Source organism: Galleria mellonella, unplaced genomic scaffold, assembly GCF_026898425.1.
Source record: "Galleria mellonella isolate WM207_F2 unplaced genomic scaffold, CSIRO_AGI_GalMel_v1 utg19, whole genome shotgun sequence".
Classification (NCBI taxonomy): Eukaryota; Metazoa; Arthropoda; class Insecta; order Lepidoptera; family Pyralidae; genus Galleria; species Galleria mellonella.
The window spans coordinates 3,827,501-3,853,721 of NW_026442028.1; the positions used below are offsets into that span (position 1 = coordinate 3,827,501).

General features: G+C 33.6%; 1 protein-coding gene across 2 annotated transcripts in view; it reads left to right on the forward strand.

Moving 5' to 3' along the window:
* Window positions 1–26,221, forward strand: part of LOC113520078 (adenylate cyclase type 2-like) — a 243,327-nt gene that overhangs the window by 89,815 nt on the left and 127,291 nt on the right. For both annotated transcript variants that reach the window (XM_052894116.1, XM_052894117.1), the window contains exon 3: window positions 8,994–9,200. In XM_052894116.1, the coding sequence (XP_052750076.1) occupies window positions 8,994–9,200 (207 nt within the window). The remainder of the gene's footprint in view (window positions 1–8,993; window positions 9,201–26,221) is intronic.

Here is a 26,221-nt window from a genome sequence, read left to right on the forward strand (position 1 = left end):
AAAATTCGAATAAAATTTTGTTTCATAATTTCTTAAGGACTAAAAACGAATATGGCAGTGAAATATCACTCCAACATTTCCGATCCGATATGACATTGTAACCTACAAGACAAGAGCATATTCCTTTTTAAAAGGCTGACAGCATACATGCAATGACTCTAGTGTGTATGTGTGTGGGGGGGAGGGTTATTAGTAATGCGGACCCCCTTGGAAATCATCGTGCTGAATTTCTGGTGTATTCATCACAATAGGCTCAACTAACCTGCCTGCATGTCGCCTATCATCATTCCCTGGTGCCCCGCCAGCGTATACCATTAGCGCAGGCGAAGTAATCACTCCTTTATCATCCATTAAAAAAATGTCTCTGGTGTTATGGGTGCTCATGGACGGCGGTACTCACATACCATCAAGTGTACCGCATGATAGTTTGCCCCTTGTGTTTAAAAAAAAATACTCTAAATAAAAAAAAAATACAATTCAAAATTGCTTAGGTTAATTGAATAAAAAAATGATTTCATTCTATCATTTTCTATAAGCAACTGTTGCTACAGCCTATCAGGTTGGCTTTAGGCTTATTTGCTATGCTTTATATAAAAGAAAAAGTATTTAGATTGAGTGTTAATTCGTTTAGTTCAACCATTTTATAGGCAGTATCGGTCCATTGGTACGATACGTGTTTCGCTTGCAAAATAACATTATTAGGCAATAAATCGATTGGAGCTTGGACTAATAATTGACACTGATTTAGTTGTTCGTAAAATGAAATTTCGTAAAAGAACACGTCATTATACTAAATTTTATCATCAAGTTATCATCAAATCACTTTAACTGTCCACTGCTGAACATCTACAGCATGGGGTTCTTTAAAAAAGGGATAAAGAGGTTCCTTCAGGGTTGGCAACGCGTTCGTAATGCCCCTGGTATTGCAGGTGTTCATAGGCTGTAGTAATTGTTAACCATCAGATGGGGTGTATTTTTTTATTTTTTTATACAACTTAGAATGGCAAACAAGCTGACGGCCCACCTGATGTAAAGTGGTAACCGTCGCATATGTTTTATATTATATACTAACCTAACACTAATGGGGGTGATGGGAATGTTAGTAATGGAGACTGAGAATCCCATTGCTAGCAATATACCCAAACAGGTCGACCTCCTCGCGGTTCTACCTGGAAACTATCATGGTTAATTCCTGATGAATTCATCATGATGGACTAACTGGCCTGTTTTCATTCTCATCTATCATCCTTCACTGGTGCTCCGCCAGCGTATCCCGTTAGCGCAGGCGGAGTTACCATACCATTTTCACTCTTCAAAAAAAAAAACCGTCACCTATAGACATGAGCAGTACCATGGACATAATAGAGTATACTGTTTCGCCCATGATACCTTCCATGCGTTGCCATTCCTGAGGATTCAGGTGTATGCTTGTTCGCCACCACATGGTATAAATCCACGGTATAAATCCACCACATGGTACAATTTTTACGCAATACGGCGCAAACGAATTGTTTCGCTGTTGGGTAGGGTGCGTGTAGCTCAAACAATGTCCTGAAGACAATTGCTGATAAAATGGACTGTCCCATTCTAAAATATTGGGTGGGACACGTTATTAATGCAAGAGCGTTATGACCGCTCATTTACTAACATAGGTTAAGTCAATTTATAACTAACAAAATGGGCCTTATGTAGTCTGCTTAAATAAATATTATTAATATAATATTTATTATAAAAAGCATATAGGGTTCCCCCATAAGGGAGGTTTTGCCAGTAGTTGCTACGCTTGGTAGGTGGTTTAATAAGCATAGTTAATCTTTGGTGATGTTTTAAAAGGAAGCTGCTGCCTATCCCTCAACATTAGGTTCCTATAGTCGTCTCTTACAATACCCACGAGAAGTAGGAAGGGGTAGCCCATTCTGTGTCGGAGCCACATGGCTTGTTTGGTTTGTTGCATATAAAAAAAATTATATATCAATATAGATAAATTAGATATCTTTAGCAATTTTACATTAAATTATTGCAAACAATATGGGATTTTTATGCGACTTAGAACGACAAACAAGCTGACGGCCCACCTGATGGAAAGTGGTAACCGTTGCCTATAGATATGAGCAGTATCATGAACCTTTTTGCCATTTCAAGCTGCATAAAAATGCTACTATGCCACTATGTTATACGAACGAAATAAACATATCTATCGCCAAGTGAAATGTCGGACGTAATCAGACTCATATCTTCCTGCTGGGCTCCGTTATAAAGGACGCGTAAAAATGTTAGGCTATCTGCACATTTTGCGACAGAAATGTAGTTGAAATAAATATATGACATGAATACAAATTTTAATGATATCTCTTATTCTCTGGTGTTAAACTATATAGTAGATTTTTGCTATCTAATATATATATATATATATATATATATATATATATATATATATATATATATATATATATATATATATATATATATATATATATATATATATAGAAATTTATTTCCTTCGCTCCGCTTTTAATTTTGTAATGATAGTGCTATTTTTATGCCTTGAATATTAAGATGAGAGATATACACGTGTAGTTTATTTCAATATAGAAAGTTTGAGAGAATTTTTATATTATTTTTACTTAGAATAGTAAACAAGCTGACGGCCCACCTTATGGAAAGTGGTAACTGTGTTACAAATTGTATTATATTATATTATTATACTACATACTACTACTATTATAAATTATAAATATTAATTAATTAATTATAAATATTATTTTAGTGTAGTCATCATCATCGTCATTTCAGCCATTATACGTCTACTGATGGACAGGCTTCCCTCATAGACTATCATAAGAAATTGTCTTGAGTAATCATACAGATTCCTCAAGACAGTTTCTTATGACAATGACTCCCTGCGATCCATTTAAAATCGTCGCTCCATCTAGTGGGAATGTCCTACTACAATACATTTGCTTCTACTGACTGGGTCGCCACTCAAGATTTTACAAATTGTAACAAAGATTTGATTCAAGAGATACTACAAAGAATTTGTCAAATTTTTGTAGCCAAGTAATTATTGATATTCTATGATAATGATATGATATGATAAGTCTGTAAAAGATATATCGTTACAAAGTTTCTGTAGTGAGCAAGCAAGTGTGGAAAGTACCTAATAACACATAACAACCAGCTGGCGATTTTTAGTTTCACAGTGTGCAAATGCACTTACTACTATGAGCAGTTACGAGAGCATTGTGCTCATTTTATTACGTCGTCCAAAAAGGATATAATACGTTAATAATAAACCCATTTGTATGTCTTTTTGCTATAGTATACGTAAGTTGAAACTAACAACTAACAATCTATCCTTGGTATAGAATACACTTGGGTAGCGATTTTGTCTTTTTGCTACAGTGTATGTAAATTGATCCTAAAAACTAATAATCTACCTTTGGTATAGAATACACTTGAATAGATATAACGCTATTCTAGTGTATTCTATAAAATATTCTACAAAAGTCTCCCTCTAGTACAAGGGGTAAGTGATAGTTTAAATTAATTTTTTATGAATGAATCCCTTACGCTTGTTTGTCATCATGGAAACATAATAATTTAAGATTGTGTACCACAAAAAGAACCAACTCTAGTTGTATCCAAAACCAGTTATTTTGATTCAAAAACCAAGCTACTAAATTGATTTTGATAAAATTCTGGACCAATCTTAAGTATTTCTTTTTATATGAAGATATATTTTCCAAATCTTAACAATTATTTATGAGATAACAAACATAAAAAAAATGCAATGAATTGAGAACTTTTTTCCTTTTGACGTCAGTTCAAAAATATTATACAAATTATTTTATAGTGTATTGAAGTACGCTCATAATGACGATGATAATGATGATGATGATGATGATATAGAGATGATTACGCATTCATATAGTATTTGTATTTATTTTTTTTAAACTAAAAACTCTTTATAACCGACTCGAGAAAAGGAGTTCTGTAATATTCTATAGCAGTGGGATAAATCACTTGCGAGCGTTCAACATACGACGTTTACCCACAATTATTTAACAATGTTACCCACTACAAGTTCTCAATTTGATTTTTTTTTTTTTATTACCTTATATCTTCGTGAGTTTGTAACCGATTTGGAAAATCTTTATTTCACATTGGTGTCAAAGAACCAACTACAATTTTATAAAAAAACTGGTTTGTTTTTAGATTTTTATTTTTATATTTTTTTTTTGTCACAATTGAAGTTTTTTTTTGGGATGCAAAAATTAATTTATATTGTATAATAACATTTTTTAATTAAGGAATATTTAAAAAAATGAAACTGAATTTACCTTTTTATGTTCTTTATTTCATTTGGAATTCATTATATTTTTTTTTATCATGGAATGAAGTACGCTTATAATAGATAATGAAAATGATGATTTTTGTTTATCTTTATTCTGGTTAAAACATTTTAGTATTTTAATTAGCAATATGTGAACACTACTGTGAAATAAGTGTTTTTGGAATGTTAGTGAATGTTTTGAATGATTTGGTCTTATTTTCATTTTATTTTTTATTTTTCAATTCGTCTGTTTTTTCTTTGGGATTATATTATGCATCATCTCAATTGTTTTGAATTAATATTAATAATTATTTCAGTCTATACTAATATTATAAAGAGGAAAGATTTGTTTGTTGTATTATAAAGGATAAATTATACAATAATTTTTTTTGTCAAAAAGTTTTTTTTTTTTTTTTTTGGATGATAATAATTTATATTGTATAATAACATTTTTTAATTAGGAATATTTTTAATGATACGAATAGGTCGTAATACCATTTATGTTCTTTATTTCAACAATAAACCAATTATATTTTTATTATCAGGGGGAATGAGGCTTCGTGATAGTTAATTTTTTTTATGTTTAATTATTTTGGCTAATACATTTTAGTATTTTAATTAGCAATATGTGAACACTACTGTGAAATAAGTGTTTTTGGAATTGTTAGTGAATGTTTTGAATGATAAGCTATATATTATTTTATAAAAAAAATTTATAAAGTTGGTCTGTTTTTTCGTTAGTTATATGCAAAATGTCAATTTTCAATCGACTTCATTAATAATTAGATTCTAAATATACAGAGTTGTAGTTTTTTTATGTTTGTTTGAAAATTCTTTTTTACCTAAAAGAATATACTTATAGATTGGTCCCGTAGAAATTTTATCAAAATCTGTTTAGTAGTTTAGTTTTAAGTCAAAACATATAATTGGATTTGTTAATTTTGCAAAAAAAAAAAAAACTATTTATGTTGGTTTTTTTTTTGGAACAATTATTCGATTCTTATGAGCATTCATACAAAAGTGTGGAAACGTGTAATTTACGATTTTATAATTATTCCTTCAGTTATAGATAGAGCTTATTCATATATTACTTACATAACATTGTTACGATTGAAATAAAATGTCACTGTTATTTTTTCTTCAATTTCATAAGTTACAAAGAAAAGTAAAAGTTCTAATATATAAAAAAAAAATATTTCGGACTGATTTGGGTCAACTACACATCAAGAGTTATTTCAAATTGGAGCTCGGAGATGGTGAATTTATTTATTGTTATGATGGATCCGCCCGGACACCGAGGACTCGCCCTCGGGACATTGTGACGTACAAACTAATATTGGCAAATTCCCATGAGTCCTTTAACGGCGAAGTATTTTGGAAGTTAGAAATTTCTTTTATTGTTTATCATCGTGTAAACTCTTATATTTGTGTTTTTGTTTGATTTGTATCAGAAAGTATATATGTATTATGCATATTACGTTTAATAATAATACATTTCTTGGGCATCGTAAGACAGACAAATAAGATTATGGGAACTTTATAGTACAAAGAGGGGCAGCAGCATCCCTTTTAAAACATTTACCAGAGGGAGACTTTGTACAAAAGTCGTTTGCTTGGGCACCTCTGTTCCATTCGTGTTTCTACCCTGAAGCAGTGTGTTCGCATGGTTATGTTTCGGTTTGAATAGTGTGATATGGCGTGAATTTACAGAGTACAGACGAATAACACCTGGGTTATCAGGGATGGCAACGAAATGGGGAGTTACATGGGTGAAACAATATTCTCTTATGTCCATGATATTGCTTATGTCCATAGACGGTGACCGCTTTCCTTCAGGTGGGCCGTCAGCTTGTTACTGGCAAAATCCCCTGAAAAGGCTTATATTCTTATTCAAGTTGCCAAAACACTACATTATTTTTATGTTTTATTGGAATCAAACCAATTTATGCCTGTATTTAAAAAAAAAGGATAGGATTTCAAAACTAAACTACAGGCTACTATTTTTAGGAAAGGAATATTTTTTTATACCTATTTTCTTAAGAACACTACGTTCCATGTATGAAATCGAGGGAATCCGAATTTTCTGACACGGACATAAGATTTAATTTACAATAACAGTGACAGATGTGTATAATTTGTAACCACAGGCTATACAATGCCCCGACCCTGAATTAGACAGGCCTAATGACTTGTACTCTACTCAGAGGTCCCAATAAAGTGCGGTGCTGTTACTGCCGGTGTAAGGAACGGGAAACTTGTCCTTGATGAGTTGCCTTAAGTGTTTTGAGGCGTGACATTATACCCAGCTGTGCTGGTATGCGTAACTCGCTTAAATATTTAATAAAGTTACGCGTAATCTGATTAATTAATTAATTAATTATAATATTTCATGTCCGTGATTTGATTATATCACTATTTACCCGATTAATGAAGAATGAAGGAGGATAATGTTTTTCGGATATGGTGTGTTGCTAGGTGTTTTTGGAAGTTTTAAACAGTACCAACGCTACTACACTAATATTATAAAGAGGAAATTTGTATTTTTGTGTGTATGTATGTTTGTAATGAATAAACTCGAAAACTACTTTGCCGATTTCAAAAATTCTTTCACCATTAGAAAGCTACATTCACCTTGAGTAACATAGGCTATATTTATTGCTAGAAAAGATTAGGGATCCTAACTAAAATTTTAGTAACGTAACTCAAGGTGTAAAAAAATGCTATAAAATATCTTTCGTCGCGTGCGCTGCGGAAACTATTGGTAATAAAACAAAAGTATGTTCTCCAATATTGAAGAAAATATCAATAACTACAAAAAACTTCGCGATACGCGATATGTCCAACTATTATCGTTATGCCACAATAATTACTTTTTAAAACATTGTAAAAATATCCACCCGTGCGAAGCCGAGACGAGCCGTTAGTACCTTATAAAATAACATCCTTGTGGGATCCTTTTCAATTTCAAAAATGAAGGAGATAATAATATTTTTTTTGTTTATTACCTTTTAACTCCGTCATTTATAAACCGATATGGGAAATTATTATTTTTTTATCTGAAAGGATATATTTTCAAGTTAGTCTTATAGAAATTGTATCAAAATCTATTCAGAAATTTAGGTTTTAAATAAAAATAAATGGTTTTAGAACGATTGAAGTAAATTTCTAGTTAATGTGGAACAAGATTTTAAATAATATGAAAATGCTTAAATCGAATTTTTCCTAGAATGCCGAATTTTAGTAGCTTGATGCAAAGCTAAATTTATTTATGGATCAAACAGAAGAGGAAGTTATTATCGAAATCGGTTCAGGATTCGTTATTGGATATAAGATATTGTGTAACATACACGAAAATAGTCTAATTAATAGTAGAGACTATAGACTATGCGTTTTTCCAAAAAAGTTTATTTTAAGGTTTCTTTCGAGTCAGCAACGCGCATGTAACAACCAATGTGTTGCAGAGACCTCCATAGGCTACTGTTTACCATGTCTGTTTACAATCAGAAGAGCTGTTTACTTGTTTGTCATCTTTGTGGTATAAAAAATAAAAATAGTGTACTCCTTTTGCAAGTCATTTAAAAAAAAAGAAACATTTTTGCAAATTTTCATATTGATTGAGAATATTAGAAAAAATGGATAAAGTGTAAAAGGAGTAACAAAAATATAGTCGTATTTTACATATCTGTCATGCTTGTCTCTCATTAGAGTAGGCGGAAATAATGGAATGCCAAATACTTCGATTCAAATAAACCTCTTAGCTCCCTCCACATTCATCAATCTATGCATACGCACGCTCGCCGATTACGGGGATTTTAATTTGGTCCTTATACAATAAATTGCCATGTACGTTTTTTTTATACAACTTAGAATGGCAAAAAGCTGACGGCCCATTGATGTAAAGTGGTAACCGTCGATATGAGAATAAGCAAAAAATGGACATAACAGAGTAAACTGTTTAAAAATGATACCTTTATTTGCCATTCCTGAGGACTCAGGTGTTACCCTCTGTACCCAGTAAATTCACGCCATATCAAAAACTTCCTTCAAACCCAAAACACAGCCATGCAAACACAACTGCTTCACGGTTGAAACACGAATGGGACAGAGCTACCTAAGCAATCGATTTTTGTACAAAGTTTCCCTCTGGTAAAAGCGTCCATCTATGACGGAACTTGCCGACATCTTTATTTATTTGTGAACGATAAATCTCCTTCGTAATTCTTCTTTCATTCATTCTCTCCAAATGGCCAAATTAATTTTTTAGTCATATTTTATAGTCATAAAATAAAAATATGACAATTTGTTATCGCCATATTTATTTTGTACTGTTATTATGCAATATAAATCACTCATCATAATTAAAACTTATCTAATGGTATTTTATTTATAAAAAAATACTAGCATTTACTCGCGACTTCTTCCTCGTGACTGTGTCACTGACTGAAATAAAATGTATCCCATATCTGACGTGTCAGGTGGTTCAGGACCATTCCTTATGGTAGTCTATGGGGGAGGCTTACATTCAGCAGTGGACAGTTAACGATGTAGACGTTTCAACCAAGTTACACTACCCGTGGTCACGAATGGATTGAGTCGACGTCGTGAAATACATGACCCTCTTTTTTACAATCGAGGTTAACGTATAAATTCTTCTTTTCAGGAACTGTCAACGCAAGTGAAGAGTATAGCATCGTTATCAGTGATAACGTTTGTACTGTCAACTGTGTTGGCATTGGCGTTGTTGCCGCCGGCAGCAGAATGGGAGATGCTGGCGCTGGTCGGCTCCATACTGGTGACGCTCAGTATAGGATCTGGTACTTTGATGGCGACGCATCACGCGCCGTTGCCGCTCTTCGCGCTTATACTGGTGAGTAAATAGTCATTGAGTATACTATGCATAATAAAAGGTACTCAAATAGACCTAAGTAAAAGAGGGAGGCTTTGTACTAAATCCATTTGAGGATAGGGAAGGGATACGTCTGTCTCGGTTGTGTTTCTTGTGTTTTAATAAAAAAATATATAGTATAGTAAAACATGTATTACGAGTATAGTGAAAATTGTATAAAAAAATCACTCTGTGGTCCCGGCATAGAATAAGCTATCCTTTTTTTCCATACGTGTCGTAAGACGTGATTAATAGAACTTAATGGTTGAGGGAACGGTAGCAGCGTCCCTTTTAAAATATCACCAAAAACCTAACTGCGGTTGCCAACCTGCCTGCCAAGCGTGGTATATCTCTGAGTACAAGTTTTAACCGATTTTAATAAAAAGGAGGTTCTCAACTCAATTGTATTGTCAGTTCTAAACCGATTTAAAAAATTGATTTTTTTTTTAATCTAAATGGATATAATTACAGACTGGTGTTTGATACAACATTAATAAATGCTCCGGTTGGTGCAGTAGTAGTCTTTAATATATTTAACAGTTTTAGTTTTACTTTAAAATAGATATATTATCATAAGATTTACAGCGTAACAATAAGACAGTCTTGTAGTAGTAAAGTGTAGTGTCACACAGAGGGCGTCTCAACCGAGCGCTTAATATACAATTTGCAGGGTAGTATGGTGACCGTTTCGTTGTAGTAATTTACACGGCCTACCCACTACGTTTATGCCGGTCCGCCATTGTCCAGGCATGTATTAGTGTTAACACTGGTTTTATAGAAACTTTATTAACATCAGTTCACTAGTTGAGTTTTTAAATAAAAAAAAAAACTGGTTACGACCTTATTAATGTCGTTTTTTTTTTTATGGGTCACAATCTTTAATTATTATCATTCATTAAAGAGAAATTTGATGTACAGATGCCCTAAAATTCTAAATATGATATTTTTAATCAGTTTTTTTATCTACGCGAAGCCGCAGTTTACAACCAGTATTTATACATATCACTGTCACTCGAATTAAAAGATAATGTTAGATTCATTAATTATAATTTTATTCATTACGTTCCATTCCACGCAGCCGCTAAAACTCACAAACCATTAGGTGTTGTCTCACCAAATGGGAACGATGCGAATTTTGACAAATTATACATTGGTTTACAAAATATGTACTAAGTTTGACAGGTGGTCGTTAAAAATCCATTACTGGAAATGTTGGAAGAAAATGTATGAAAATAAATGCGAAGAAGATGGTCATTGAGAGGAATGAAAGTTTAACAACCAGTCAGATAATGTTTTTTTTTGTTTATGGGTAAAGATGGAATGGTAACCCCGCCTGCGCTATTGGTATACGCTGATGGGCACCTGTGAAAGGTGTGGCCCATAGTGACCAATTGAACATGAATTTACCACTATGGTTTCCAGAGGGAACCGCGTGGAGGCCGACTTGATGTAGTGTATTGCTAGCAATGAGGTTGTTAAATCTCATTACTAACAATCCCTTTCCCCCCAGGCATATTATGTTAGGAGGTGGAAGAGTGGAGCAAGTGAGTGAGTTTCTATATTTGGGTTCACCAAATAGGCGAGTGCGTGGGGAAGGGATTGGTAGTGATGCGGAAAACCAATCCAATTGTTAGCAATATACTTCATCAGGTCGATACCCCTTGGAAACTATCATGGTTTATTTTTGATGAACTTCTCACGATGGACTAACTGATCTGCTTTCACCAACAATAGTGTCTCGTCAGCGTATACCGTTAGCGCAGGCGAGGTTGTAGTTTCATTATGATCCATTATAAAAAAATATGATTATAGATGAATCATCATCCTTTCCATCATCATCATCATCATCTACCTTCATTCAATAACCTTAGAGCCTTCAAACGTAACGTGAAAAAATACTGAGCCGGCATAGTACGGTCAGCCGTTGAGAGTAAATCATTTTCTCGTGGGTTGGTCATATTTAAAGACCATATTGTCTCTGTGCTCGCTCAGGATGGTGTGGTCACATGTCGTGCTTTAATAAAAAAAATGACATTTCATCTTAATCTCGCCTGTGCTAACGATATACGTTGGCGGAGCATCAGTAAGGGATGATAGGTGAGAATTAAAAGGCAAGTCAGTTAGCCAATCGTGATGAATACACCTGAAATGGGGGGAAATGGATTGTTAGTAATGGAGACTGAGAACCGCATTGCTAGCAATATAGCTAACCAGGTCGACCTCCTCGCGGTTCCTCCTAGAAACTATCATGGTTAATTCCTGATGAATTCATCATGATGGGCTAACTGGCCTGTTTTCATTCTCATCTATCACCCTTTACTGGTGCTCCGCCAGCGTATCCTGTTAGCGCAGGCGGGGTTACCATACCATTTTCATCCTTCAAAAATAAAATATACCTGGAATTGAGCACGATGGTTTCCAGGATGGAGCACGTGGAGATCGACCTCACAGAGTATATCGCTAGTAATGGGACTAGTAGTCTAAATTACTAACCATACCTTCCCCTCACTCCTCTATACTTATATTACAAAGAGAAAAGTTTGTTTTGCTTTCTTTTTTTTATACAACTTAGAATGGCAAATAACCACCTGATGGAAAGTGGTAACTGTCGCCTATAGATATGAGCAGTACTATGGACATAACAGAGTATACTGTTTCGCCCATGATACCCCCCATACGTTGCCATTCCTGAGGAATCAGGTGTTATTCCTCTGTACCCTGTAAATTCACGCCATATCACCTTTCAAACCGATACATAGCCATGCAAACGCAAGTGCTTCACGGTAGAAACACGAATTGGACAGAGGTACCCAAGCAATTGACTTTTGTACAAAGTCGCCCCCTGGTAATGTATAAACTAAAAAGCTTTTTAATTTTTTTTATCTATATTAATCTACATTATCAGCGAGAAATATAGGCTATATATTATAATCTGTCTACCTGAACGAAGCCAGGGTGAATCGCTAGCATATGTATAAACCTTGAAAGTTGGGCAAATAATCCGGTGAAATGTCCGGCACACGTCGACTTATCACTTTATGCTTTTATAAGGGTATGACGTGGGTAAAATGTAATAGGTGGATGGAGGTTACTATACCGGATAGTAAGGATTAGTACTCTCAATCATTTGTTCGTATACTATGTAAGATATTAAAAAACTATATTAAGAATTAATCTCTCGAACAATAAGTACATTTTTAATGCATCTTGAAATGGTAAACATACTGACGGCCCACCTGATTTAAAGTGGTAACCGTCGTCTATAAACGTGAAAGTACAATGGAAATAGTACACTGTGCTGCCCATGATACCTTTCACGCGTTGCCATTCCTGAGGACTAAGTTGTTATGTCTCCCTTTGTACTTTCATTGCCATATCTCACTCTTCATACTAAAACACAGCCATGTAAACACAATTGCTTTACGCTAGAAACACGAATGGGAATGAGATATCCAAGCAGATCCTTTGGTACAGTCTCCCTCTAGTATATATATATTTAATATTTGATTATTGGTAAATCGACAACAGATGACAAATGTAAGAATACCTAGATTAACTTCTATGTATTTTAGTCAAGAATCCTCGACCGATCCGGACCATCCGGGACTTTTAGTCGCTCATGACTAAGAGTCCTGCTAGTCAAGCATTCGCTACTGAAATACATACATGTTAACTTACATTACCACACGAATGAACCCTTTCATTAAGTAATTTATTCTATGTCGGGGCGGGAGTATATATATATATATATATATATATATATATATATATATATATATATATCCTCCCGAATATTTTACGAATCTGCCACTATTAGGAGGTGAGGTAGTGTCGGACAACAAGACAAGTACAAGCTAATTAAGCTAAATTAAGGTTATCTAAATATTTCATTTGGATAGTATCAATTATTTATTATGATTATTTATAATTACTCCTCTCCATCCAAAGGTTGCTTGGAAGAGATCGCTCTTAGATAAGATCACTCATTGTTTTCTCATTGTGATTATTTCTTGTAATTGTTTATAATTATAATAAGTTTACTATTGTAATCTTTTGGAGGAAACAATAAAGAGTATCTATCTATCTATCTATATAAATTCATCTACCCGCGCGCTCGTATAATATAATGCTAAATTCTTATACTTTTGTCATTTACATGGCATTTACTCATGTAAATGGGACCTCGTGGTCCCTAAGGTGCTACTGCCACTTCCACGGTACCTTACGTCGGCCGTGAATAGTTATGAGAATATATCTATTGGAAAAAGTTTCTTTTGTGAAAGAAAAATTTGATGATTGATTCATGAACAAGTAGTTCATGTTGTTTAAAGCTAATATAAATTACATAACACTTAATGTCATTTTCATTGTTCGTGTGGTCCCGGCATAGAATAGGCTACCCCTACCTTTCCAGTGGGTGTCGTAAGAGGCTACTAAGGGAGGGCGAGGGATGATCAGCAGCGTCTCTCTTAAAACATCTCTAAATCCTGATTACGATTGCCAATCCGCATGCCGAGTGTGGTAACTACTAGCAAACCCCCCTCCTGATAAAAGCTGATATGATGAAGAGGAACTGATAACCGATGGGGAAGAAAGGTTCTTGAGTAGCGACCCCGTACGGGCAAACGCAGTGTAGGACGACCTCCCACGAACTGGAGTAACAACCTGAAATGCATTGCAGAGAGTCAATGGATGCAGGTTACTCAGGACCGTTCTTTATGGCAGTCTATGGGGAGGCTTAAATCCAGCAGTGGACGAATAATGGCTGAAATGATGAATGATGATGATTGTCGTTGTCATTATTTAAACCAACTATATATATAAATTAAATTAATTCTCATTATTATTTTTATTACTCACTGCTAACTATAAATCTTTACTGAACTAGGTGTCATCTTGCGAAAGACCATATTATTGGTTATTTAATTATAATTATTTTGTTTAATTCAGCTACTATTAGTATGTGTGTGACTATAAATAAAATAGTTGACATAAACATATTAAATAAAATAATTAAACAAATTAAATATTAAATAATTAATTAGACAAAATATTTCTAATCAAATAATCAATCACATATATTTTTCATATTTAATAAAATTAATTTTCATTTAAATTGTTCATTGCTAACCATAAATCTTTACTGAACTTGTTATCTTGAACTTGTTATGTACCTACGTATTATCTTGCGCAAGTCCAAATTTATTGGTTATTTGATTAGAATTATTTTGTTTAATTCAGCTAACATTAGTATTTGTGTGACTGCTAATAAAATAATTGTCATTATATTCTATATTAAATAAATAAATTAAACAAATTAAATATTACGTAACATACATGAGTATATTTGTCGAGTTAGTATTTATTTATTTATTCGTTAGTACATATATTTGTACATAGCGGACTTAATGCTAAAACCATTCCCTCTTAGTTAACCATAGGGAATTGTCAGAATACTCGAAAGCGGTATTAGTGGTTAGTATGTATACACCCCAAAAGTCTTAACCCTCTTTTCTTTACACGTCGGATAACAATTAAAAAATTGTTATGTCCGTAGCAGATGGCGAATATAAAGCATTATAAAAACTGAAGTGCCGCAGAGATGACGTTATAAAGAAGTTTCCACTTTCCAGATCTCTCCTTCGATTTACGTGTAAAGCCTATGATATTAAGTGGCCGAGGCGTAGAGCTCCTGAAAGCATTGCGTCATAAACAAGGGAATGCGTCGCTTTCCGGCATCTCTTGTGATATTGTGTCATAGATCAAGTGTTAAGGGACAAGCGATGTACTGACTATTTTTTTAATAGGTAATATAGGATGGTAACCCCAGGTATACACCGGCGGGGCACCAGTGAAGGATGATAGGTCTTCACCTATCATTATTCGTCACGATGGGCTAACTGACCTGCATCGTCCTCATGAAGCAGGTCAGTTAGCCCATTGTGATGAGTTCAACAAGAATTGTTCACGATGGTTTCCAGGGGGAACCACGTCGAGGTCGACCTAATAGGGCATATTGCTAGCAATGGGGCTGTCAAACTCCATTGCTAACAATCCTTTTCCCGTACTGACTATTTAATTAGCATTAGATAAAAGTTTATAATAAATTTGTTGTGTACACAAACTTAAATATCAAACGAACCAGTTATTTTAAAAATAACCACTGAATCGAAAAGTCCCGTCGTGACCACGACGTGGTGCAATCCACGTCGAAACATCGGCTATAAAGGAGCAAGTATGTAGCTACTATTTACCTGCAAAGGTTTTTTATCGCATTAAGTCCCGTTTGTGTATTTGAAGTATTTAATAAGTTTAAAATTAACAATTACTGAACCGGTTTTGACAAATTTTAGTCTATCTAAATGTATCTCCAATAACGATCTAATCTAAATGTATACCAATCTAAATGTATACCAATCTAAATGTATATTCTTGTCTTTTTTTTTGGAACAGTCGGTTGAGAATGAATTTTTTATACTAACATTTGCAAAGTGTAACGTGTAACTCAGTTGCAATTCATGTATTCATTTCGTAATATCGCGTTAAAGAAAAGGCCCTTTTATATTTCTTTTAATCTTTCTCTGTACTTTAATATCATCTTTCCGAATTACCGTCTCTTGTCTTTTTAATATTTATTCACAAACGCCATATTAAGCACAAGAAAATGGTATGAGGGTTTTATTTATTCATAATTTTCATTTGTATTCTTTTAAAGAATCAAATTGCATTAATATGGTTATGTAATACATAAAATATAGTGTCAGCGATGAAGGAATAAAAACTAGGAATATATGTGTATTTTTTTAATACTTTATTGTACACATTAGTTATAAAAATATGACAGAGGTAAACAAAAGTACAAAGGCGAGCTTAACTCTGATAGAGTTCTCTTCCAGCAACACCCAAAGTATTAATTAATTAATTCAAGTTTAAATATTTTTTTATGAAGCCAATTTTTTGGTTTTATTTGCATTTTAAACTCATCCCCGCGGTCGTAGCTGAAAATCTGTTTTGCTCTTTGAGTAAAATTCCACACTGAGCTATGAGCCTTTTTGCATTGCTGAGGCTCACTCGTGCAGCTATATGTATATTTTATGCTCCAAAATTGTTTGTACTGTTTATTTTTGATTGTCTTTAAGCCTGTAATTTGATGTGTGCTTTAGATGCAAATACATTTTTTATCTATATTTTATAGGCTTTTATTTAATTTTTTTTATACAACTTAGAATGGCAAACAAGCTGACGGCTGATGGAAAGTGGTAACCGTCGCCTATAGACATGAGCAGTACCATGGACATAACAGAGTATACTGTTTCGCCCATGATACCCTTCATGCGTTGCCATTCTTGAAGACTCGGATGTTATTCCTCTGTACCCAGTAAATTCACGCCATATCCCACCCTTCAAACCGAATCACAGCCATGCAAACACAACTGCTTCACGGTAGAAACACGAATGGGACAGAGGTAGCCAAGCAATCGACTTTTGTACAAAGTCTATAAAGTGGTGGCTATTAATCAACAAAACATAGAAAACTAGGGCCGTAAAAGTAAGATAAAGGAAACAATAGAAGAATGTGTCAACTTTGAATTTGGTAGATAATAATATATAAAAAAAAAAGTAACTGGCCTGGGCTTCACATCATTATCATCATATCACCTGTTAAGTGTCCACTGTTGGACATGGACCTTCCTTATAAGGGAGGTTTTGCCGATAATTGCCACGCTTGGCAGGCGTATTGGCAACCGCAGTTAGGTTTTGGTGATGTTTTAAAAGGGACGTTGCTGTCTATCTCTCAATTTCGAAAACACCACCATAATAAAAATGTAAATTTACGTAATTACTAAAATTAAAAAGAAAAATGGAATTATTAAAAAAAAAAATACAATTTAATAGTTATGAATTAACAAACATGAAAAAAATATATTCGAATTTAGAATGTGCTTCTTATTTAAGTCGGTTGAAAATGTGATGCCAGTAATTTCGAACTTGTCTATTCCACGTTTTTTACCTAGAAAAGGGGGAAGATGAAATGCGGTTTATGAGGCGAGTGGAAGGCGCACACTCGGACAGTATATTTTATTAAAAAATTCTAGAAATATTTATCAAACGACTTCAAAACGAAGCAGATTTACAATTCGGTTGTACTTTTTTACATGTCTGTTACCTCATAACTTTGTCAATTGTAAACCGAACTTACAGATTGGTCTCATAGAACCACTTTATCAGAATCGGCTCAGTAGTTTAGTTTTTGAATCAAAATAATTGATTTAGCCATGATTGAAGTCGAGATTTTTTTACATTAAAAAAATCTATTATTTAAACAGAGAAATAACACCTGAGTCCTCAGGAATGGCAACGCATGGGGGGTATCATGGGCGAAACAGTACACTCTGTTATGTCCATGGTACTGCTCATGTCTATAGGCGACGGTTACCACTTTCCATCAGGTGGGCCGTCAGCTTATTTGCCATTCTAAGTTGTATAAAAAAAAAAAGTTGAATTAAGTTTCTCTCTTCTTTTTACAAAGCAAACGTCTTGCTGCGAATCAAAGACACGTGATTTCGTATTCTAAATTAAAATATTCTCATTACAACGTGCGTTATAAATAAGACATGGAAAACATATATTGTAATATAAGGAAAATGAAAACAAATCGTGAAAATTGAAGATCAAAGTCTAAAATTTTGTGTAACATTAAATAAAATAAATTGGAATCCTTACTAGTATTACAAATGTGGATGTTTGACGAAATGTGGTCTCTCTCCATCCCAAATAGTACACGTACTATTTGGAATGGGGAAAGACATGGGGTATGCCTTATTCATAAAAACTAAAACCTTCTATAAATTTACTAAAACTATAATATTATACTGTTTTGTCGCTTTCTTTCCAATTGGGAATTTGACGTAAAAGAAAGAAACAAAACGGTTCAATTGTTAATAGTAATAATAAAAAATAGGTTTATGAAAGGTTTTATGTTTTTATGAATAATAACGCAGTGTAGAATGACCTCCCACTAGATGGAGTGACGACTAGAAATGCATTGCAGGGAAGGATTAGAAGCAAGTGGCTCAGGATCGTTCTTTATGACAGTCTATTTTAATAAATCAGGTGAAAATTTACCCCCTCTCCTTATCTTTGAAACTACTGGGCCATTAATTTTGAACAAAATACAGAAAATAGTTCCTCATCTGTAGATTACAGGGATATCTATAGGAAGTGTATGGTGATTAAAGAGACATACAAATTTTCCCCAATATTTGTGCGTATAAATTTTCAGATGTAATGTTACAACTCCATTGTTACCTCTTTAAATTGCTTTCGTAAAATTAAGTTTTAATTTTGTTTGTGTATATATTTTTAATCTTTATAATCTGTATCATTCTTCGAAGGGAATAATAAAGTGTTTCATACATTTGTTCATAATTTTTAGTTACCAATAAAATTGGGGTCTGATGTAAAACAACTTATAAGACATAAATAATTAACATACAGAACTCTCCTTACGCAAGTTTAACACGCACTTGCTCGTTTATTTTTTACTATTAAAGTAGGGTATGGATCACTTAATAAATTTTAGAAACCAGGAGGTTATGTGTATGTTCGACTACATATTCTTTTTTTTTATACATATATGCCCATTGATTTCTCCTTTAATTCTGGATCGATTTTCAAAATTCCTTTTTTTAGATCAATCAATATATTCCGGTCACGCGGACAAAGTCGCGGGCGTAAACAGTTTAAATGTAAATAAATCGCTAACCCTTCGTGTATTGTGGCATACGGGAGAAGTAAAAAGGCTTCAAAATTATGGGCTCAGATTCATGTGAGGGATAAAATCATAAATTCTGGAATTAATTGTGGGGAATCAAGATTTCGTCCGAAGCTCCACACATTCTCTAAGCTGGAGCATATTTGCTGCGTACAGTAATATTGCCTGGTATATTAACATTCGTAATATCATTTTATATGTACAGATGTACTTTTATTAGTAAATGAACAGGTAGATAGTATTGCATGGCTGTGTTTCGGTTTAAAGGTTTACCAGAGGAAGACTTTGTACAAAAGTCGATTGCTTGAGTACCTCTGTTCCATTCGTGTTTCAACCGTAAAGCAGTTGTATCTGCATAGCTGTGTTCGGTTTGAAGGGTGAATTTACAGGGTACAGAGGAATAACACCTGAGTCCTAAGGAATAGCAAAGCATGGGCGAAACAGTATACTCTGTTATGTCCATGGTACTGCTCATGTCTATAGGAGACGGTCACCAGTTTCCATCAGGTGGGCCGTCAGCTTGTTTGCCATTCTAAGTTGTATAAAAAAATATATTTCCACAGGTGAAAGAATTTTTAAAATCGGTTAAGTAGTTTATCTATTACAAACAATTAAAACTTTCATACATAATCAAATATTTTGTCCTTCTTCTTTTCATTTAAGAGTTTCCTTTTGTCGGTGCAACTAATTCATGCATCATTAGTTGCTACATATGGGATTATAGTGCAGTAGTTTCCCCTCTTGCTTTCTGCACCGCAGTTCAAAGACCGATATTTCGCCCTCTGTTCGCTGACTAGAAGCCCTTCCAGAAGTCTCTTCTTCGGCCTTCTACCAGTATTGATATGGCTGCTGCCCCATATCAGAGGAATGCTTATTTACTGGCGGCATTTATTCGCCATTTCATAGTATCGTCATAAGATTCTTGTAGCTTTTTATAGGTAATCTTGTCCCACCAAGATTCCCACTACATCCTGTTGACACTACCGCTGTTGGTTGGGGGCTCCTTATTTTATCCTACAAAAAAAAAAAACAACTTTACCTGTGACAAAACAAGTTAGTTATTTCGAGCTAAAAACTAAACTATTGAATTCGATTTAATAAAATTTCTGTGGGACGAATCTGTAAGTATATCCTTTTAGATAAAAAGAAAATCTCAAAATAGATTTAAAACTGACAAAGTTATGAGGTAACAAACATAAGAAAAATATGACCGAATTGAGAACATGTTTCTTTTTTAAAGTTGGTTAAAAGTAGAAATACTGCTGTCATTCTCTTGGTACTTAACTATTCCACCATTAATCTTCATCAGCTGTGTGAATAGATACAAAACTCATCATCTGTACAACTGCGTGACATAGCATAATTAGGAGGTCTAAGTGAAATTCAATGTAAATTTACTAAAATAACTAATCTATACTTATCACAAAACTCTATAGAAAATGTATATGTTATATACATATAGCTAGAGTTTTAATTTAAAAAAAATTCCTAAAAAAAATTGAAATTTCTTATTGTGTAATTTGTCTTAATAGTCGAAGGACCAAAATCTTCTGGATAGTCCGAGAAGAAAGTTAATTTGTCTCCGCAGGTTATAAGGTGGATAACATTAATTCGGGAAATTTTCATTTATAATAATTCATTTTCACATTTATAATATTGGTAAGGATTGTTCTAAAGCAAGCTAAATTGTACTTATTTAAACGTGAAAATAGAATGGTAACTCTGCTTGCGCTATCGGTATACGCTGGCGGGGTACCAGTGTGGACAGATGATAGGTGTGAATAAAATCAAGTCCATTGACCCATCGTAATGAATACAATGTGAATTAACCATGATAGTTTCCAGGGGGAACCACGTGGAGGTATGGGAGGTACTATGGCCTACTAAACGTCATTATTAGTAATATTTTGCCCGCCAACAAAATGGTACTGGATCTGTATTTAAGAGTGCATAGAGAACTTTATTTTACGCCGTGTGGTCCCGGCATAGAACAGATCACCTCTTTCTTTTCTATAGGCGTCGTAAGAGACGACTAAGGGAGGACGAGGGATGGGCAGCAGCGTCCCTCTTCAAACATCTCTAAAACCTAACTGCTGTTGCAAATCTATCTGCTAAGATTAGCAACTACTAGTAAATCTCCTCAAGGGAAAGGCTTATGTTCAGCAGTGGACAGTTAAAGGCGGATATGATGATGATGATGATGAAACAACTTTTTTAGTATGGTTTTGCTTTTTTCCATCTATATTTGGCCATGCGAGAACGGGTTAAGCCTGATTCCGCATAATTGTGCCACATTTACATATCTTCTGCTATTTATAATAACAAAACAAAAAGGTGTCGGCTGTTCACAATTTCGACGATTCTAATCAAAGGGAAGTGTAAATTATTTGGAATTTTCAAGTGTTTCGTCTAATTCCGCGAAAGGTCGCGATATTTTAAGACATCTCGGATAAAGATCTTACGTTCAAGTTTCCGATCTTTATTGTAGTTGTTGGATAGAATGGGTTTAGCTTCGCCTTAGGTGGTGTAATATCAGGAGATGGCTCTAAACGATTCTGAGATATGAATAACTGATGATTCGAGTTTTGTTCTATTCTGCTATGTCACAAGGAATGAATATAGTGAAACATAAATCAAAAGTTTTGCTGTTTAATTTGTTGGGTTTTTAAAGGTATATTTAACTGCAAGCATACGTCCCACCTAATGGTAAGCGGTTACCGTAGCTTACCATTAGGTAGCTTACCATTACCTGCAATACCAGAGGTACTACGCGCGCGTTGCTGACCCTGAAAAAACCTCTTTATAACCCTTTTGAAGAACCCCATGTTGTAGTCTCTTGGGAAATTCTCGGCAGGGAGTTCATTCCATAACCTGAGTGTTCGTGAGAGAAAACATCTCTGAAACATCTATTTAACATTATACTCGTATCATATATTTTAATATTAAAAAGAATTGATTTTATTATATGTACCTACACAGGTTTGCAATATATAAATTCAAAAACTATTCAACTGTTTGAAAAAAAAATTACCTATGGAAAGTTATATTATCAGCGAGTTTATATAGGCACATTATTATCAAAAAATTAGAGATCCCTACGAAAATTACAAAAATATAACCGTATGTAATATTTATAAAACACATTTTTTTTCTTTCTATCAATCTACCTGTGCAAAGTCGGGGGCGGATCACTAGTTTCTAACAATAAAAAATCCAACCAAATTCAATTACAGGATTAAGTTGTTTATGAGTGGGTCCGCACGAACGCGAACATGTGATCAAGTGGTCGCCAATTGTGGCGATGCAATATATCGAACCGCCGGCGTCTGTAAAAAGAACAATCACAATCCAATTTCCAGCTCTTCGACTATAACTAGGGCTGACAGATTTTCGGAAAATCCTTGAAAGTTCGATTCTACTTATAGATAGATAAATAGATAGATAGATACTCTTTATTGTTTCCTCCAAAAGATTACAACAGTAAATTTATTATAAATATAAATAATTACAAGAAATTAATCACAATGAGAAAACAATGGGCGACCTTATCGCTAAGAGCGATCTCTTCCAGGCAACCTTTGGATGGAGAGGAGTAATTATAAACAGTTTGGGGAGGCACGATGAAAAATTTTGTTAGTTCTAAATATATATTTCATAATTAATTTTTTTCTTTGGATGTAATGCTCATTACGGATTATGATGTTTAAAAAAACACTTTTATAGTTTAAAAACAAACGTAATTTAATGTAATTATGGACATTTGTTCGATTGCGTAGATAATAAATATCAACAACGATGCACCTTTTTAGTTTATTCATTAATTTTATTAAAAAGATGTTGTCTTTGTAATTTGAATTCTGTGTCTGTTTAGTTTTATTTCTCCGTTGCCGTTTTTTGCTCCGTTGGTTTGCTTTGTATATTTTTTAAATAATTATGTTATCTTTCTAGAAATACCGCGATTTCACGGTATCTACTCACACATAAAAATAACAAAGAGAGGGAGACTTTGTACAAAAGTCGATTGCTTAGGTACCTCTGTCTCATTCGTGTTTCAACCGTGAAGCAGCTGTGTTTGCATGGCTGTGTTTCGGTTTGTAGGGTGGGATATGGCGTGAATTTACTGGGTACAGAGGAATAACACCTGAGTCCTCAGGAATGGCAACGCATGGGGGGTATCATGGGCGAAACAGTATACTCTGTTATGTCCATGGCACTGCTCATGTCTATAGGCGACGGTTACCACTTTCCATCAGGTGGGCCGTCAGCTTGTTTGCCATTCTAAGTTGTATAAAAAAAATCTAGTAGCGTGTGAGTAAACATTTAGCATGCCCACTGACACAATATGGCAAATGTTCACTGAGATATTACAATAAATAGACCCTACTATTTTCAGGGTACAAGATCTTGTGTTTTCTGAATGAATACTACTAGTATAGCTTCAGAAGCTTTCTCAATTGCTACAGTCCATCTCTTTGATGTGCATCTTCTACTTTTCCTTCCATGTACCCAATGAAGCCTTTAGGCTGTCCGGATTTTGTACGACTAATTACGTTTACTTCCTTTTATATTAATTGATAATATTGCTCATTTACTATCTAAGTTTTTAACAATATTATTAATATTGTTAGTTTGTTTGCTATTTTACTAGGTAACGTATTAAGTTAATTAAAGATTGTGGCCCTAAAAATTGATTTCGACTGTAATAAAACCAGTTATTTTGGTTTAAATATTAAACTACTGAACTAATTTTGATAACATTTCTATCTATCTATATCTTTCTATCTATCTATTATAGTCTATCTATATCTAGATATCTAGACTGTATTACTAATAATAATAATACTGTACTAATTTTTAATTAAAAATCATGCTGCTCTTAAAAGTTGTTTGGATTTTAACAATACTAATATATATATATATATATATATATATATATATATATATATATATCTTTTCAGATAAATAAAGACTTCTAAATCGGTTAGAACTTACGAAATTATGGGGTAACATATACTATAAAAAAAAATATGACCGAATCGAGAGCCTGCTTCTTTATGAAGTCGTTTCAAAATGTTAAGCATTAAATTAGACTTTTATTTAAATAAAAATATTTTGCTTGCGTGCAGTGTGACAACCCTAACTGTAGGGTATGTTTATGCCGAGCGTGTTTTCGTATTGATTGTTCGCTCAACAGAATGCGAAAATAGAATATTGAAGAAATAAAAGTTTTAATCAGCCAGTCACTTTTAATTCTTTTTTATTTACATTTACTCCTATTTTTACTTTCAATGATTACTTTTTCATTTCATTTAAACAAAAGCGTTTCAATATTGTTTCTACAATAAATGTGCGCTAAGCACGTTTTATTTCTTTTAAGAAATCCCCATTAAAAGATAATTGAACAAGGTGTTATCTTGCGGAATTCCATAACACTGGTTATTTAATTAGAAATATTTTGTTTAATTCCGCCACCATTAATATGTGTGTGACTGCCAACACTTGAAGATTGACCACGATTATTACTATGCAATTTATGGCAGTCTATGGCGGAGGTTTATGCCCAGCAGTGGACGGATAATGACTGAAAATAAATCATAATCATCATCAGATGATTATGATTACTATGCAACTTAGAATGGCAAACAAGCTGACGGCTTACCTGATGGAAAGTGGTAACAGTCGACTATAGACATGAGTAGTACTATGGACAGTACCTATTATTACTAGTTGAAATTTCACAACCTTCCATATTAGCCATCAATCTTCGATTACCATTTTGTTCATGCACGTTTTGAGAGACGTGTTTAATCTCTAAACAAGGTATTTTTAAGTAAATTATTATGGCTCGGAGTTTAGTTTTAATTATTTAGTACAGAAACTGCGAAAAAGAAAAGACCTTTATGCCATATAGTACGTGTATAGCAAATTTCATAGTGACTGATTAAGCCGTTAAGGTGCTAACAGATGACAAACAAACAAATTCACTTTAATTTTTATAATCTTAGTCAGAATTTATATTATATTTTTTATCAGATGCAGATTTTGTACAAAAGTCGTTTGCAGGATTAAAAGCTGCTTAATGCTTTTAACCGTGCTAAGTAAACATAGGGTATGTTACGCTGACGAAGTCGCGCTTAAAAGCTAGTATATAAATATTTTGATGCAGTTATTCTACGGTGAAATGCAACTAACTATTCCTTACAGAGATATACTCTGAATACGTATTCATGAGATGTAGTTCATTTGTATAATATTCATGCAGAGAAGAAGACTTAAACGCGTTTACATATTTACGAGAAATTTCTATGACATTTCGTACGGGTATTTGTAATTTATATTCAACAAATAGGTAAATTTTATTTCTGCGTCATCATCACATGAATTTAATAGAGGTGAACTGTCCACTGCTGAACTTAGTCTCCCATAAATAACAGGTTTGCCAGTGTTTGTCAAGGTTTTAGCGATGCTTTAAAAGGGACGCTGCTGCCTATCCTTCAACCATTACGTTACTTTAGTGACCTCTTACGACGTTCACGGGAAACGAAGGGAGCTTATTCTATGACGGGACGACACGGCCATTTTTAGATATTTCTGGTTATTTGATTAGCATTATTTTGTTTAATTCCGCTATCATTAATATGTGTGCGACTGCCAACATTTAAGGGTTGACTACCATTAATATATATAGAAGTTCTATGGTATTTTTTTTAGTCAATCTTCAAATGTTGGCAGTAGCACGTGTTAGATAATTATTTTAAATTATATTAATTTTCCTAAACATCATGTGTTAAAATGTGTACCTACATTTATTAATAAAAATCAGACTAACTACTTTAAATATAATAAATCTTTAAAATTGTTATTATACCAAATTTGGTAATAAATTATTCTTGTAATGTATATAGAACACTAATTTATATTTTAATTAATTTTATAATTATTTATTATCATAATTCTTGAATAAAAAGTAATGAAATTATTAGAACACGTGGTCTCGTGGACTTGTTCACTCGAATTCGACCCTGTAGATATAAAAGATTGTTATTTGGGTGGGGAGACACTTCTCGTCCAACCGTTGAACAGAGCAGAGCTCCCTAACTTATCAAGAGTCAACAAGTATAGTAAACCACGTGGTCAATATATAACATATATCACATTTATTGTTGATGGAAGTCCTAAAGAAGCTATATTTAAATAAGTGTTAATGGACTAACAGAAGTTGGGTATT